The sequence below is a fragment of the Furipterus horrens genome, unplaced genomic scaffold (assembly GCF_987537825.1).
Source record: "Furipterus horrens unplaced genomic scaffold, mFurHor1.1.pri manual_scaffold_1, whole genome shotgun sequence".
Taxonomy (NCBI): Eukaryota; Metazoa; Chordata; class Mammalia; order Chiroptera; family Furipteridae; genus Furipterus; species Furipterus horrens.
Genome location: NW_028327171.1, coordinates 66,615,271 through 66,632,357, shown reverse-complemented (window position 1 = coordinate 66,632,357; position 17,087 = coordinate 66,615,271). Strand labels below are relative to the sequence as shown.

The following is a 17,087-nucleotide window of genomic DNA, read 5'->3' as shown; positions in this document are numbered from 1 at the left end:
GAAAGAATTCCCAGACTACTGAGCCGCAATTTTGATTTAATTTGATTTATTCTTTTTAACTCGATGACTTTTAAAGTGATTGACTTCATGAACATAATGACTGATTATTATCCAAATAATTCCCACATTTAGACACAGCTTTAAAAAGCCCATTCAAAACTCCCAACAGAGCAGAGAAGACTTTTTCAATTGAGAATGAGGGAAAATCTGCTATTAAAAATGCAACTATTTCCTTGGCCTTGTTAGTTTTCTATTTAGTCAAAGATACAGAAAAATAGAAGAGGCATAGTAGATAATACCCCTACTGTGCCACTGAAAAAATTATGAGCTCATTATGTTCCCTTCATGGGAACATGAGAATAGAAACCATTATATGCTGAAAATAGATAAGTCTTCGTGAAATTACATAAAAAATAAAATTAGAAAAATGTATTCCTAATAATAATTACTCTTAAAATATTATAAACTTAGTTTTATTTTTATTAAAGTATTACTCAATTTTGTACTCACAGGGGCCAAAAATGTGACTGATCAGATGGTCTTGTTTAAAAAGTAACAAAATGCCTTATCTAGGATGATACGTTGAAATTCCACCATTAAAAGGCCTTCCATTTGACTAAATATTTGTCTGCATTTCACCTTTACAGTGAATACATTAAAAGCAGATTTGAATTAAGGTAATTCTAAGGTACTCCTGTTCTAATAAATAATGCCTCCATATTTCCTCATAGAGAAGTAGGTGAGAGTTAATACCCTTTCTGGTGTTTGAGGGTAGAGTTAATCACTTCCTCTTTGATTGAAACCTCTGTGTATAGGGTGTATACATAATGGTTATGGCACTTATCCCCGTATACTGTCATTCAAAATTTACATGATTCTCACAAGTAGATTTGTGTCTCTTTAAATACTGCCCCCTACCCCACATCTAGCACAAAACTGGTTCTCAAAAAAGGCTTGATGAGCCCTGGCCAGTGTGACCCGGTTGGAGCATCGTCCTGTAGACCAAAAGGTTGTGTGTTTGAGTCCAGGTCAGGACCCATAATCAGGTTGCTAGTTTAATCCCTGGTTGGGGCATGGAAGCAATCAATGTTTCTCTCACATCCATGTTTCTCTCTTTCTGTCTCTCATTTCCTCTCTCTCTAAAAATAAGCAAGGTAAAAAACTGTTCTCAAGTGAAGATTAAAAAAAAAGGTTTGTTAAACTGAATTTGTTCAATGGATTTATTATTGAGAGGGCACTAGAATAACTCTATTCATCGTGTTTTATACTTCAAACATGAATTAAGAACCTATGAAAAACAACAAGTTTTTTCCTCAAATTCCTTTGTTGAGGAATGTAATGGGAATGTATGAAATAGTTATTTTCCTAAAACACTTGGAGGAAGGGTAACACAGTTTTGTTGTTGTTTTTCTACTTGTCATTCTTCTAAAACAGAAACAAACCAAAAATAACAATAATAATAGAGACATAATCATAAATACTTTCTAATTAAGATTATAATTAAAGTAAAAAAATGTATAAATATCCCTAACTAGTATGTCCCTTACTTGTACAATATAAGATATATCCTGTAAACAGAAGGCTTAAAGAATACAAATTTTTCTATCATCGTGATATACTTCTTTATGGATTTGTAGAGATCTGGAGAATAAAAGGGAAGCTGGCACTAACTGCATTAGGCTCCGAGAAGATTATTTTGCTCTACTCAAAACACAGACTCACGCACAGACTCAGGCACATGCACAAAAGGTAGTATTTTCTAATATGACTAATATGGTTATTTTTATGCTATTTGTAGTTTCCCCTGAAGTGGCTACTATGTGGTCAAAACATTTTGTATTTTGAAATAAAAGTGGACAGGTTGACATTTATTAATGCATGCAATTGAACACTTTAGCACATATTAAAATGTCACTTTATTTCTTAAAATTCATTACATTTTAAATTATATGTCAAATTATTAAAATTATACATGTACATCTTTGGTGCTGCTAGATGAGATTCAACTAAAAGAAAATGAAGATATTTGGTTTAAATTCACAAGAAATATTCAATAAAAATAAAATCCTTTGTGCTTCAAATAACACCATTAAGAAAGTAAGAAACAGATCACATATCAGGACGAAATAGTTATAAATCATATGTCTGATAAAGAGTTTGTATCCAATATATTAAGATCTCTTCTAAGGCTATACTAAGACAAACAACCCAATTGGAAATGGGCAAATAATTTAAACAGCCATTTCTCTAAGGAAGACATAATTGCTCAGTAAAAACATGAAAAGATGCAAAACATCAGTAGTCATGAAAGAAATGCAAATCAAGGGGAAGATTGGGACAGTTGTAATTAAACAACAATAAAATAAAATAAAATATCTATAAAAAACAAAAGAAAAAAACAAAAAAGAAATGCAATTAAAAAACCACAATTATATATCACTTGTCAGTCACTAGAATGGTTACAATAAAAAAGACAGAGGATGACAAGTGTTGGTGAGAATGTGAGAGAAAGTGGCAAGAATGTGAAAGAAACTAGAACCTTCAAATACTGGAACATAAAACAGTATAACCACTTTAGGAAACATTTTGGCAGTTAGTTTATGCAATGTTAAACAGAGCATTATCATATTACTCAACAATTCTTAGGTAAATTCCAAGAGAAATGAAAACATAGGTCAACTTGTACACAAATGTTCATGAAACCAACATTAGTAGAAACAACTCAAAAATGCATCAGCTCATGAATGGATAAGCAGATGTATGTGATATATCTTCACAACGAAATGCTATTAGCTAATGAAAGGAACAAAATACTGACACATGTTACAATATGAATCTCCAAAACATTATGCTGAATGAAAGAAGCCAGACACAAAAGATCACATATTGCATGATTTCATTCCTATGAAAGGCATAGACAAATCTGTACTGATAGAGAGTAGATTAGTGGTTGTAAAAGGCTGAATGAAGTAGAGAGAATGGAGGACAGACTGCTAAAGGGCACAGGGTTTCATTTGGGGATGATGAAATATTCTAAAATCAGATTTTGGTGACTACTGGACAACTCTGTAAGTATACTAAAAAACATTGAGTTGTACATTTTAACTCTGGTTTATTAATTATATCTCAATATGGCTGTTAAAAATTTCAGAAGACAGAACTTGTTATGTTTATATTGATGTCAATCTGTGTTTCCTATATTTATCCTTTATCTAGTGAGTACTTTTATTTTGCCATTAATTACACCTCAATTTTAAATGGTAAGGGTTTTTATTACTATTTTTGAGGTTGTTTCCTTTTTTTGTCTGTTTGTTCTTTTTTCCCTTAAAGGAATGAAAGACATTATTATATATATGACCTTTGAAAACTTACCGTCCATGTAACTTGAACAGTCGTGGGAGTCAATACAACTGGAGTGTGAAGACGGACAATGACATCTCCTAGCTCTTTCTGAACTTGTCTGTGGTCTACTCCTTGTGCTGGTGGGCTGATATCTACAGGTAAATAAGCATTCCTAAGTTTTAAAAATTCATAATAAAATTCTAATTTATATTATATAAGCCAATATTATGCCATTAGAAATAATTACAGGGGAAAGTAAAAACTCTTTGTGACAAAAATATTAGAAATATTTATATACATACCACAATGTTAGAATATAATTTGATTACATTTATTTTCATTAAAATAATATTAATAAAAGACTGTATGCAATCCCTCACTCCATTCAAATACATTGTTGTGGAAGGTCTTATTATTTTCTTATTAAAGAATAAAATATGTGCTGTAGGACTTCTCTGGAAGCATAAGTTTTATGTAATATTGAAAGACTTCCTTGAGTAGTTAATGGGGTAATATCTGAAAAATGCTGTTTAGGAATTTATTTAATACTTTGTTCCAATCAGTGAATTATGTGTTTTTACTCCTTGACCTCTTCAGTATAGGAATGTGGAAGAAAAGTAATCAGAGGGACTGGAAAAGTGAATTATGTAACTAAAGGTAAATAAAGTGAGGAAAAGTAGGGGAAGAAGCCCCTTAAATTCACAAAAATACTTTTGAACAAAAACACAGACTACTGATAAAATGTTCTAAAGTAATAAAGTGTGAGCAGTGTGCCAACATCTGACAAAAGGCGACACAGCTGTCATTTGAAACCATCTCAGGGAACGAGGAGAAAGAAAAAAAATATTTGCGATGTTTGGAATAACATACCCTCAGCCATACATTGTTCTGGCTTCCTATTTACCATTCACTTAAATACTCTTCCACTGTATCATACAAGGGTTTATATTCTAGTCCATTAAAAATATAAATTATAGACATTCAGGTCCATCAAATTGATATCAAATACTGAATTTCACACATACTGGTGCACCACATTATTGAGTTGAATTTTTTTCTCCAACTACATTATTTAAGGAAGGAAGTCCAATTAAAATTGATTACTTTTCTTAATCTTGTTTTCTTTTATTTTCTCAGGCCACAATGAAACAGTCTTGCAAAAATATTTAAAGTGCATATCTCAGCCAAACTTAAATTGGGTGCACTAACAAACTGGGGCATAAATAACTGGGAACTACACTCTGGTGATATTTTTCATTCCACTCTTTAAAAATCCTTAAACAGAGTTGCAAGTTTTATTTTAAAAAGTTATTAATATTAGGTGAATAATGTTAACCTTTGCAGATATGATCTATTGTGATATTGATGGTACAAGTACAATATTTGCTGTCCTACTAAAATAATTCTAATTTCTATGGTATTTAATATCTTTAAAAAATAAGAACTCACAGCAAAGTGTTCTTTGAAAAGAACTTTGCAAATGGCAAAGCTGTTGAAAGTGTGGTGTCAAAAAATGATCTTGACATTCAGACACAAAACATGAGTTTTCCTATTAAATATCTATTAAGAGAACATAAGTCTCTTGCTATATATAGTCTCTTAACTAGAACAAGTCAGATCACAAACAATTTTTCATTAATCTTTTTTGACCTTTTCACCAATAAGTTATTTTATGAATCAAGACTCAGTGATTGGCACATATATTGAATGACCAAGGTCTGCTAGATTTAGTCACACCAAAACCTTCCCCATTCTGTTATCTCCCCACCTTCCACTGTGGCTATACACAAAAACTGACTACTACTATCTACACAGGTAAAAATGATCTAGGCACTATTTATTCTCTGTCTTAAAACCAGGCACCTCTTTCTTTTCAAGTTCAATAATTTAATTTAATTTACTCATTAAATTCAGGCACACTAAAAGCAATTGGATCCAGGTAAGGTAAAATATAACCAGTTTCAGGTCTCCAAATCCCTTGTTGTACTTTTTTCTTTCTCTTGAGACAGGTTCTTTACCTATAGGTCCTTTATCATCATGGAAAATTAACCACATTACTGCTTAGAGAACAATAGCAAAGTGGCATTCTCTCCTCCCTCACTGTCATCATGTCAGGAGCGTTACCAAATCACGTGGTAACTTTATTTAACTTGATTCCTTTAAGGTGCCCTTCTCTGTTATAATAGCACGCTGGTAACTATCACTGAACTACATTGTAATTATAATAATATTTTCTGGTACTTTTCCTAGCATAAAAATACTACTTTGAATTATATCTGATTCAAAGCCTTTTACAAATAAGACATAATTAACCCTTTTTCAAGAACCCTGTGGGAAATGATTGTAATAAATAATAAAAGCACCATTTCTATTTTATTAATTCTCTTCATCTACTAGTAGGAAGAGAAATTACAATGCCACATCTTATATTAACCCCTAGATTCCAATGACTTCTCATTTTGAAGAGACAGGCTAGTAAAGATGAAGTGAAAAACCTTCCATGTTCAGGGAGGGTTTTTTTTTTTTTCCCCAGTCAAAAGAATTATATACCTCTCAGGAAGAAAACTTGATTTACTGCTTTCTGAAACAAATTGCTCCTTTTAAACCTCTGGCTTAATAAAATACACTACGGTGATGCTTGTCAAACCTGTCAGAAACGTCAGCAACACCTGCCAGGCATCTTAACACAGACTACTGGGCACCACCCCCAGACATCTGAGATGGGGACCTGAGAACATGCATTTATAATGTGTTCACAGGTGATGAGATGCTGCTTCCATAGAAATCGCACCTTGAGACCCACTGTACTATAAAAACAGAATTCCTGAATAATAGCGAGTAATGATATCTTTATCTGGGCATCTTATCCATTACAGAGCACTCTTTGATACTGTATTATTAATTTCAAAAAAGGATAAACATTTTTTCCTCCCTTTGAAATATAGTAAAGCCCTAAATTAGTTGATTCACTACTACTATGTAAATATATTCAATTATTTTGTTTATTTTGTACTAAACACACTCTGACACCTCTAGAAAGAGGACACATTCACTAAGGTGAACAGCATGTAATCTTCTAAACTGGCTTAGGTCTAGTGTATCATAATAAGCAATCCAGACACATTTATCTTTCCTCATGCAATTCTTTTGTTCTTAAAGATCTGCATAATGCCTCCTTCTAGAACCAATCACGTTTACAGCTCTTGAAATTCATTACCTTGTGTACGCACAGGATCTGACATAGGGCTTGGGTCACTGAGACCTTGGGGGTTGATAGCTCTGACCATGAATAAGTAGATTGTATTGGGCCGCAGTCCTCTCACTGTGTAGAGGGTGGTCTTTACATGGTTTGCCACTGTCTGCCAGCTATTGCTCACTGATTGGCTGAAACAAAAACAGAAATTTCATTTAAAGAACAAACATAAAGTTACTGGAAATGGAGTTGGGTATCAATGACAAAGGTTAATGGCTGAAAATTAAATACGCACGCACACACACACACACACAACACATTTGAAGTGTTCAGCCCAATAAATGAAACATTTGGATGATTTCATTATTCAACAACAAAGCCGAGCCCACCTAACGAAAGTGCCATGCACAACAAAATTAAACTCAGCCCAGGAGATGTGACAGCGCTTTGCTAATGCACAGCAGCCCACTAAATGAATACCTGTAAAAGGAACAGAGGCCAAGATCACAACATCAAGTTTATACAATAAATATGGTCCTTGTAAATATATATATATATGTATATATATATATACCTTGAAAAGAATTAACCTGTAGAAAGAATAAATGGTCTACAGAGTAAGTTATGCCAATACATTTTCTTGTTACAAGGTGTGTTTTCTTTTGTATCAGTTCCACATGCAATATTATAATAAAGCCTTCTAAAACTACATATCTGTAAAAGAAGAAAGGGAGCATGCAATGAATATTTTTCCTTGGTCACATTTTTAATAAAACTGTACATTACATAGCATTGTGATTTCACATCTTGGCATGGTGAAATAGCTCTGATCCCCTTACAGCTGCAGATGGCATGCCCACATAGAGCACTCTGTCTAAGGTCAAATGCTTCTTTTGTTCAGAATGAAGAGAAAATGTGATTTTCAGGAACTCCCATTTATTTCTCAGAAGTCTTTATGCATCAAAGCATGAAAATTAAAGAAAAAGAAATACTATTTTGAAATCTGAAAAGTATGCCTTAATCCTGATCCTAAATGGATTAAGAAAGCCTAAAATGAAAGTATTTTTAAATATTTGTCCTAAAGTGTGGAAAGGACTGTGGCTTATCTCTATCTTTTTAACGAACAAATAGAAGCACATTAAAACAGAGTATGAAACTACATTTTCCCATTTGGGTATTTTATTAAATTCTCATAAGATAATTTTATAATGACATTTGCTAACTTATAGTCTATATCCTTAAGTTGATAAAAGTTATTTCCAATAACAATAGGACATTTCTTTTCTGCAACCAAAGGTGCATGAAATCAATTTCTTAATTGTTGTTTTAAATGTTCTCTAAAGTATACCTAATAGATGTATTAAAATGTTTAGCACAAAAACACTGGGATTATTTTAATTTCTGCTCTGTTTATTAGGAAGCAAAGTTCGAGGGTTCTGTGACTCAATAAATGTTGCATTACTTAAGAATTCCTGTGCCTAATTAAATTATTTTCTGCCTAGTTCTCATGCCAAAATTCTCATCTTAAATCCTTTTACTGATCAGAGTAAAGAAAGGAGCTAAGTGATTATGTCATAAATTAGACCCCTCTAAACTTAGGCATAGATAATACATACTTAATCTTACAAATAAGTTAAAAATGAAAAATAAAGTCCATTCTTGAATAAAGTCAGACTAAAAGTTAAATTCTTAAAATGCACTGTTGAACATATCCTTAAAATGAGCAGCAGGATAGTTCACATGAGATTTTAGGATATAGGAGCTAAAGCAAAACTCAATGGAGAAAATAGGAATTGTCCCATACCTGAATGCCTCAATGATATATGAACTTGCTGGGAGGGTTCCAGGGCTACCTGGTTGCCAGGACAAAGTGACACTGTTCTTAGTAACATCAGTGACCTGCGGTTTGGATGGTGGTCCTGGCAGGTCATTTAAATCGTAATTTTTACTGATTGTTGCTCCAGATTCTACAGAGGACAAAGAGAAAAAGCTTTATTCCTGAATGCATATGCTGATGACAATGGTTAAAAGAAGAAAAATAGTCTATTAAAGAAGTTGACCTAGAGTGTGAGGGATGTGCACAAACAAAAAATACATAAGTGGCTATTTGCTTTTCTTACATGTTACTAAATGTTTACTTTCACACATGATCACTAGAATTGCTGTCTCTTTAAAGTGAGAAAATAAAATAACAAGGTTGTCAAGAAAAAAAGGTGTCAAATTGCATGTAAGCAATGATATGTGCCAAGTGGTTCAGGAATTAAAAAGTGGCATAAGACTTAGTTTTCTATTTAGTGAATTTAAATTATAGGTCTTTTCTTAACTCCATATTTTATAATGAGCTCATCACTAAAATGGACTCAAGGTTTCTTCTTCTCTTAAGACAATTCACAAAGAATTCACCTGTCACATCCAGCACAGCACTCCAGGAAGTCTCTCCACTTGAACTTGTGGCCACACAAGTGTAAGTGCCAGTATCAGAAATCTAGTGAGCAAGAAAGGGAAAGAATGAAAGTTTTAAAAATAATTGGTTAAAAAAATTTTAAGACATAAATCTTTCCCTTTAAAGGGATCAGTATTCAGCTATATTTAAATTGCAGCAGGGTAACAGTGATTAGAATAAAGTTACATCATTAAAACACAAATAAATCATGGCTATGAAATCATTGCTATCTAGAGCTGAAAGACCACAAAAAAACCTAATATATAACTGTTTTTGTAAGTATACATAAAAGTCACCACTTTATTGATTACTTAAAATGTTTTTGTTATTCATTGAAGAGTGGCAAAACACTTTTAGGGATAACTGATAATATAATCAAGAGTTCTATTTTACAAATGTAATAGGCAGAATATTCTGTGATTATGCACTGACAAAAGCCCAAAGATCAATAAAAGATGTAACTCAAAATCACTCCCTGTAGCTGAGCCCTGTGGGCTTACATTGCAAACAATCATTGGTATCAGTTCAGAGCAAGGAAAAGTGAGACTGTGAAGAGGAATCTGATGACCAAAGAGATAAGGCAAGTCAGAAGATGCAGAATTAAAATTTTTGTGATGAATGTGAGTCTAATTGCTGAAGAAATATGGGAGTTCGTAGAATATAATATCTGCTGGGTTCAGTATTGATGACTGAAACTTCCACAATTGATTCTCAAGTAAATCATTAGTGTATGGATGTTACTGCTGTTCCACCATTTTAATTGATTTTAAATGTCATTATGTATTTCAACTTAAGTTTCAAATTGCTCTGGAATGTCATTCTTTGCCATATTATCCCCATACAATTGTCTTGCATTATACAAAGTGATGATGGGGAATAGCCTTTATAGAAAAAGCCATTCTTTCAGATGTGGCTGTGCACGCATTACAGTCATTAGAAATCTTTTCATTTAAGAAGCATCACTCACAAACTAAATATAATGAGCTGAGGTTGGATTTTAATGGGATGTTCATTTGAATATGGTCTCCGAAAGTGTAAAGAATTTGCATTTTATTATAGCTGTTGAACTAAAATGTAGCACTTGTTATTATGTGCAAACGCTAAAAGAAGGGTAGGTAGGTAATGCTTCTTAACAGCATCTCCTTGTCATTGTGTAGAGATACAAGTCTGACATTAGCTGTGGTAGGTATGTTTTAATGAGCATTAGAATATTCTATTTCTTAAAAGATACAGATTCAGCTACCAATTAGCTGAACTCTAAGAACACAATGTTCATCATTCTCTGCCCCCCCCCTTGCATTAAGTACCGAAAAAGAAATAGTGAGGCACAGAGGAATAGAACCTCCAGAAAGTCTTTTGATATGAGTGAAGTACTGAAAAACACATTTTTATCTCCCCTTAAGCATAGTTATATTACAGAAAAATAATGTTTTGTAAAAATATTCTATTTATTTATTTTAGAGATAAGGGAAGGGAGAGAGAAGAGAAGGAGAGAAACATTGATGTGTGAGAAACATTGATCAGTTTGCCTATCACACACTTCCAGCCAGGGACCTGACCTGCAACTCAGGCATGTGCCCAAACGGGAATCAAACTGACGATCTTTCGGTTTGCAGGACGGCACCCAACCCACTGAGCCACATCAGTCAGGGCGGACAAGAATCATTTTGGAGTTTAGCAAAAGCTCTATCAAAAGCCTAGATATCATTGTGAAAAGTCATTCCTGTATCATCACTACACTCATTTTTATTCCTTCAGCTTTAAATAATGTCTTTTCTGAGCACAGGTGCTTCATATCTTTTCCATCCTTCTCCTTTTATCCTTAACCAAGTGCTTTAAAAAGAGATTCATGCACTGTCACCCTCCATCACCTGCTCTTCTCCTTGTGCAGTTGGCTGCAGACAAGCCCCCAGGAGCTTGCATCTCAGTCTACTCAGAAGCCTGTCAGAGGGCTCAAAGTTTGTTTGACATCATCAAGCACCCACCTTTAATTGCTTATTTCAGACATTACTGAGAATCCTGACTACTCAAGCACAACCTCTAATTCAGCAGTACAGTGAAATCGCATTAACCTCCATGGCCCAAGTCCGCCTTTAGTCCAGAGAGAGAGGTTAAAGTGTTTACTCAAGCAGAGTTGGCATTAATTTTTTGATAACTCAAATTTTGTTCATAGAATGTTAACAATTAATTTATAATCGACAAAAAGACAAGCTAAAATCTGTATTAATTTATTTTTCTTTTAACTGAATTTGAAAGCATGATTTTTACTTGGAGCAATAATTGATATCTGTGTCTCAAAATCAAAATGAAAAATTATAGACATTAATTATACTAATATACTAAAGATTTGTGTTTTGTATGTGTATGTACACAATGTAAAAATAGTAATTCTTTTCATGCAGTTATCTGTATATCACAATGATAAATACAAAATAAGTATGTAAATACAAATACATTTACATTGTGAGAGAAGAACTTTGTGATCATTTTAAAAGGGAAAATTCAGCATTGTTTTTTGAGTTTTTAATTTTGTTTTATTTTTTCTTCATTTTGGATCCCAATTTCTCCCTAGAGACTGGATTCTCCTACTTGTTCTTCCACTGAATCATTTTCAGCCAATTCTTCTTTGAACACTATTACATCAATCATCTTAGTTAAGGCTCTCATTACCAATCTTATGAGTACTATAATATATTGTGTAGCACTGGAATAGAGCTTTTTGCGTGGAGGGATGGTCTCTATAGTTGGTTGAATGACTTGAATACACTTTTGGAGGGCAGGTGGCCACATGATATATCCTCTTGTTATTCACCCTTCTATGATCCCTCATCTTGAGTGTGGGAGGCTTATTGATTCACTTCTGGCCAATAGCATAGGGAAATGGTGACAGGATGTCATATTTGTAATTGTGTTGCATAGAACACAAATGCCTCTCCCATTAGGTGACTCTCTATTTGTCAGCTTTAAAGCAAACAGTCATATTAGGAATACCCATATGTCAAGGAACTAAAAGGCATCCTTCAGCCATCAGTAATCAAGAAGCTGAAGTCATCAGTCACAAGGAACTGAGTGGGTGCTGCTATAGTCATATTGTTTGGAATCAAATCTATCCTCAGTCAGTCTTCAGATGAGACCACAACCCCAATACCTGACTGGAGACTTGTTTGCCCTGAAGCAAGAGACCCAGCTAAGTCACGCCCTGGCTCTAACCCACAGGCATTGTGAGATAATGAATTTGTGTTGCTTTAAGCCTCTAGGACTTCGCTAATTTGTTACACAGTGGTAGATAGCTAATACAATACCCAGAAGTACACATTTATTTTCATTGTGTTGTTCCTGAAGCAGGTCCAACCTGTTTAAATTGGCAGAACTGGCCATTTTTTATCACATCATCCTCTGTAAAAATACAAGCAAAGCTGTTTTTGTCCACAGGTTTATATTTAAATTCCATAACAACTTGACCTAAAATGTAAGGATTTTCTACCAACTAGCTAAACCTGCCTCCTGTGTATTGTCTCATATCTTCTTTTTTTTTCCATACAAACTTCTTTTGATCATGAAGGTAAAACAGAAGCACTTGTCACTTATTATTTTAATATTGTATAGCTATCATTAACTTTAAGTGTTTAAAATTTTTAGTTTCACTGATTACATACATATAGGTTGGGATGAAAGAGTAAAATGTTTCTAAGTCTGCTAAAATTTTATTTAAAGAAAAAGAGAATCTTAAAGGCAGCAAGGGAGAAACAGCTAGTAACATACAAGGGAGCTCTGATAAGGCATATGAAAAAATGCTCAACAGTATTAGTCATCAGAGAAATGCAAATTATACTACAATGAGGTATCACTTCACACCTGCCAAAATGGCTATTATTAATAAATCAACAAAAAACAAATGCATGAGCAATGAATAATAGACAAGGACAATGATTGGGGATTGACTATGAAAGTGGGGGTCAGATTGGGGATGAGGGGGGCCAAGGGAGAAAAACAAGGACAACTTTAACAGCATAAACACTAATAAAAAATAAAATTTTATGAGTTAACATAAGAACAATGATACTTCCTCTAATGTGAATTCATCATTTGTACAATAAGAACTAACATTGCCTATAATAAAACGTAGAGCGATTGTGCTGGGATATAGGATTTTAAGTTCACAACACAGTTTTCACTAGAACAGTACTTATGTTGAGATAAAGATACAAAGTACAAGTCAAACATTACTTACCCGTAAATTTTTAATCTGCAGTGTTCCCTGCTCCTGTATAGTTGCTCTTGGATCTCTACCCAGAAAAGTGAATCCCTCCTTTAACCAGCTAATTACAGGAAGAGGATCACCGGTAGCTTTACATTTCAGCAATGCTGTGCCATCTACTGCTAGTGTTTGGTTGGCTGGGCCTTGTAGAATTATGGGTGGAGGTCTCTCTGTCAAAACTAAAGGATAAAGATATTTTTAGGATATTTTAACTCGTATAAAATTCAGTAGTCTTGATCGTGAAAGATTAAAGCCCCCAAATCATTCATATTACTTATAACTTATTCTGAATGTTCTATAGTCACCAAATATATATCACCTATATAACCTATATCGAGGTCATACTGTTATTCATAATTGTTTGAATTACGTGTAATTAAGATGAGGATGCCATAAATTTTAACATTTTAGAAAGGCTCAATATTATTAAAAGGCTTAATCATATTAAAATGAAAATATAGAGAGCTTGTAACATTCATAAAACGCCTATTTTATCTCTCATATGCATATTTAAGGAAGTCTGTGGAGGGCACATGAGTAAATTCAATTTAACTTTTGCTTTTATTATAAATATATGTATAATATATAATTTCACCCTTCATATCAACAGTTCCATGCTGTATGTATATAGGCTATATTTTGTTGATGTTAAAATATTTTATTATAAATAATTTATTTCCAAAATTGTAAAATGTAGTATTTAGATTACAGTAATATAATGTGGATGTTATTATTTAATTAGTCCTTAAATCTAAGTAAAGATAAGGGATCAAATTAAACTATTTATGGTATGACAAACACTGGGTTTTTTAAATTGTGTGTGTGTGTGTGTGTGTGTGTGTGTGTGTAAATTCCTGTGTTTGCTGGGTAAATTTTCCATAGTTTTAAAAGTTTTTATTTCAATATGTTTTTAATTAAATTTTATCTTCAGTGTCTTTAGAAGTATTTCATAATGATTTGGAAAGGATATCAGAATGTAAATTATTTAAATGGTCAATTGAAGGCAAGTTTGTATCTAGAACTAATTAGAAGACCACCTCATAATAAAACTGACATGTCCAGGTCCAAGGAAAACTTTCTTAAAATTAAGAGAAAGTTCTATAAACTTCAGAATAGATTTTGGTTAATTATCCAAAATACACTTTTTATTTCATGCATGTATGTATGTGTATACACACACACACACATTCCTGTGTGTATATATATATATATATGTGTGTGTGTGTGTGTGTATACACATTTTCTTACTAGTGTTTTCTTTTCTCTAACTTACTTAATTGTAAGAATATAATATATAATACACATAACATACAAAATATGTGTTAATCAATGGTTTGTTTTACCAAAAAGACTTCCAGTCAACAGCAGGTTATTAGTTAAGATCTCGGGGAGTCAAAAGTTATATGTGGATTTTCAACTGTGAAGAACATCAGTGCCTCTAACCCCCACATTATTCATGGGTCAACTCTGTGTCTGTGTGTGCATAAAATTAAAATTTTTTAATTGAAAAAAAATTAAATACATATTTTTAAAAATTATACCTGAATTTAATAACAAATAAATACAACAAAAAGATCATAGATACAGAGAACAGATTGGTGGTTACCAGATGCAGGGAGGGGATTGGGTGTGGGGGGATGGGTGAGGAGAAAAATTTTTTTTTATTTATAAAAAAGCACGACTGCTGAAGTTAACTCTGATCATATGGCTGAGGTGTGTTTGTCAGGTTTCTCCACTATAAAATTATTTTTCCCCCCTTTCACAACTGTACCCTTAAGGGAGGAATGTCTCTGAACAGTCCGCACTTAAAGAGTGGGGAGTTATGTTCTACTTCTTTAAGGGCAGAATATTTACAAAAAATAGTTGGAATTCTTGTGCCAGATTTGTCTTTTCTCCATTTATTGATTTATTCAATCATTTTTCCTATCAATATGGACCCATGTATATTTATTTTATATTTTAAGCTATACTCCAATACTACTTTGTTTTGCTGCTCAAATTTCTACATTGGCCATTGGGTGCTCTCATTCATTTGGCTCCTGTGCACTTTTGATATCCACCCTATAACCCACAAAACGTGTGGGGCTTGTTTAGTACTTCCTTACTTTAAAAAATATTATTTATTTATTTATTTTTAGAGAGAGGGGAAGGAAAGAAGAAAGAAAGGGAAAGAATGAGAGGGGAACATCAATTGGCCACCTCTTATATGAGTTCTGACCAGGACCCACCCCACAACCCTGGCGTGTGCCCTGATTAAGAATAATTAAATGGGTGACCCTTTGCTTCATAGGATGCCACCAAACCAACTGAGCCACACTGGTCTGGGCTACTTCCTTACTTTTTGATGCTACAAGATGTTCCAGGCTCATCCTATATAACTCCTGATCCAACCCTAAAATCAGTCATTTCTTCAAAATACACACACACACACACACACACACACAAACACACATACACGCACACACAGTAGACACTTGAAGGATGTGAAGTATTGTTAAATATATGTGTGTATATTATATGTTACGTATTATTATATATTATATGTTATAACATATACAGTAAGGAAAGATTAAGGTGGAATCTAATTTTTGCCAAGCAACTGTGAAGACAGACTATCTCAAAAATTTCATGTTATATTATAATATTCATAATCAAACAGTCATATTGTTTATAAATGCACTAATCTTTTTGTGCATTGGTTTCTATAAATGCCAATTTATATGATTCTCAACCTATATGCATCATCTTTATAACTATGGTCTACAGTTTTGAGAAAAAAAAAGCAATAAGTTAAGCACCCTTTTATAGCCTACCATAAGAAAGCCAAATGAATTTTATTTAAAATAAAAATTATTATATAGTGCCTTGCCTGGAAAGATGTAGTGGACTTTCAATCAGTTGAAATCTATTACATCAAAATAAGTATTAAAATGTGTGTGGATGTATATATGTAGAAAACCTTATAAAAACCTAAGACAAATAGTAAAATGTTATTCATGTATTCTTTACAAACAAAAACTAGACCTATTATTTCACTGATTTCCTTGATCAAATTCTTCATTTTAGAAGTGAATAAAATAATTATCAGAGAATGTGAAAGTATAATATTATACCAATTATAATACATCTCGCCATAACTGTACAAGTGATATTCAAGTGGAAAGTCTCATAAAATTTATTTTCTTCATGGGCTGAAAAAGGAAGGACAATTCACAAAACATAATTTTTAAATTCAATGAGAAAAAAATGGGTCTGTAGAAACAGGATAAAAACTCTAGTACATTTTAAATAATTGTTTCAAATTAGATATCTAAATAGAATTCAGGTAACTCCTTATAACCTGATTTCATTTTTTAATTTTCATATTCTTAAAATCATTAGTATAGGCAAAAGACATCTAATTAGTTTCTTCATTCCTCCCTCCCTCCCTCCCTCTCTCTCTCTTTCTCTTTCTTTTTTCCTTTCTTTCTTTTCCTTCCTCCTTCCTTCCTTCCTTCCTTCCTTCCTTCCTTCCTTCCTTCCTTCCTTCCTTCCCTGCTTTCTTTTACTTAACAATGTGTAGCTAGTCCTATTTTAAATGAATTTGATCAATAAAGTAATTAAGAATCTCCTGGCTAGAAGGAATTTTCAGTTCACGCATGTTATGGGTGAAAGATGACCACAGGTTTCCATGGCCTTAAAGTCAATGGTTGAATGCACATTTAGGGTTTATAGTGATGTGTGAACAATTCCATGGTTTTCTCTAACTATGCACTGTAAATCTCCAATAAATCATTCATACAAGATCATGGTGTAACATTTCTTGTCAATATAAGATATAAGTACATCTTCTCATCGGTCGTTTTAGATTC

General features: G+C 33.0%; 1 protein-coding gene across 1 annotated transcript in view; it reads right to left on the bottom strand.

Moving 5' to 3' along the window:
- Positions 1–17,087, bottom strand: part of ROBO2 (roundabout guidance receptor 2) — a 604,209-nt gene that overhangs the window by 92,385 nt on the left and 494,737 nt on the right. Inside the window, exons 10-14 of the mRNA XM_090275911.1 lie at positions 13,210–13,415; positions 8,939–9,020; positions 8,340–8,502; positions 6,560–6,726; positions 3,373–3,494 (exon numbers count right to left, since the gene is read on the bottom strand). Of these exons, the coding sequence (XP_090132037.1) occupies positions 3,373–3,494; positions 6,560–6,726; positions 8,340–8,502; positions 8,939–9,020; positions 13,210–13,415 (740 nt within the window). The remainder of the gene's footprint in view (positions 1–3,372; positions 3,495–6,559; positions 6,727–8,339; positions 8,503–8,938; positions 9,021–13,209; positions 13,416–17,087) is intronic.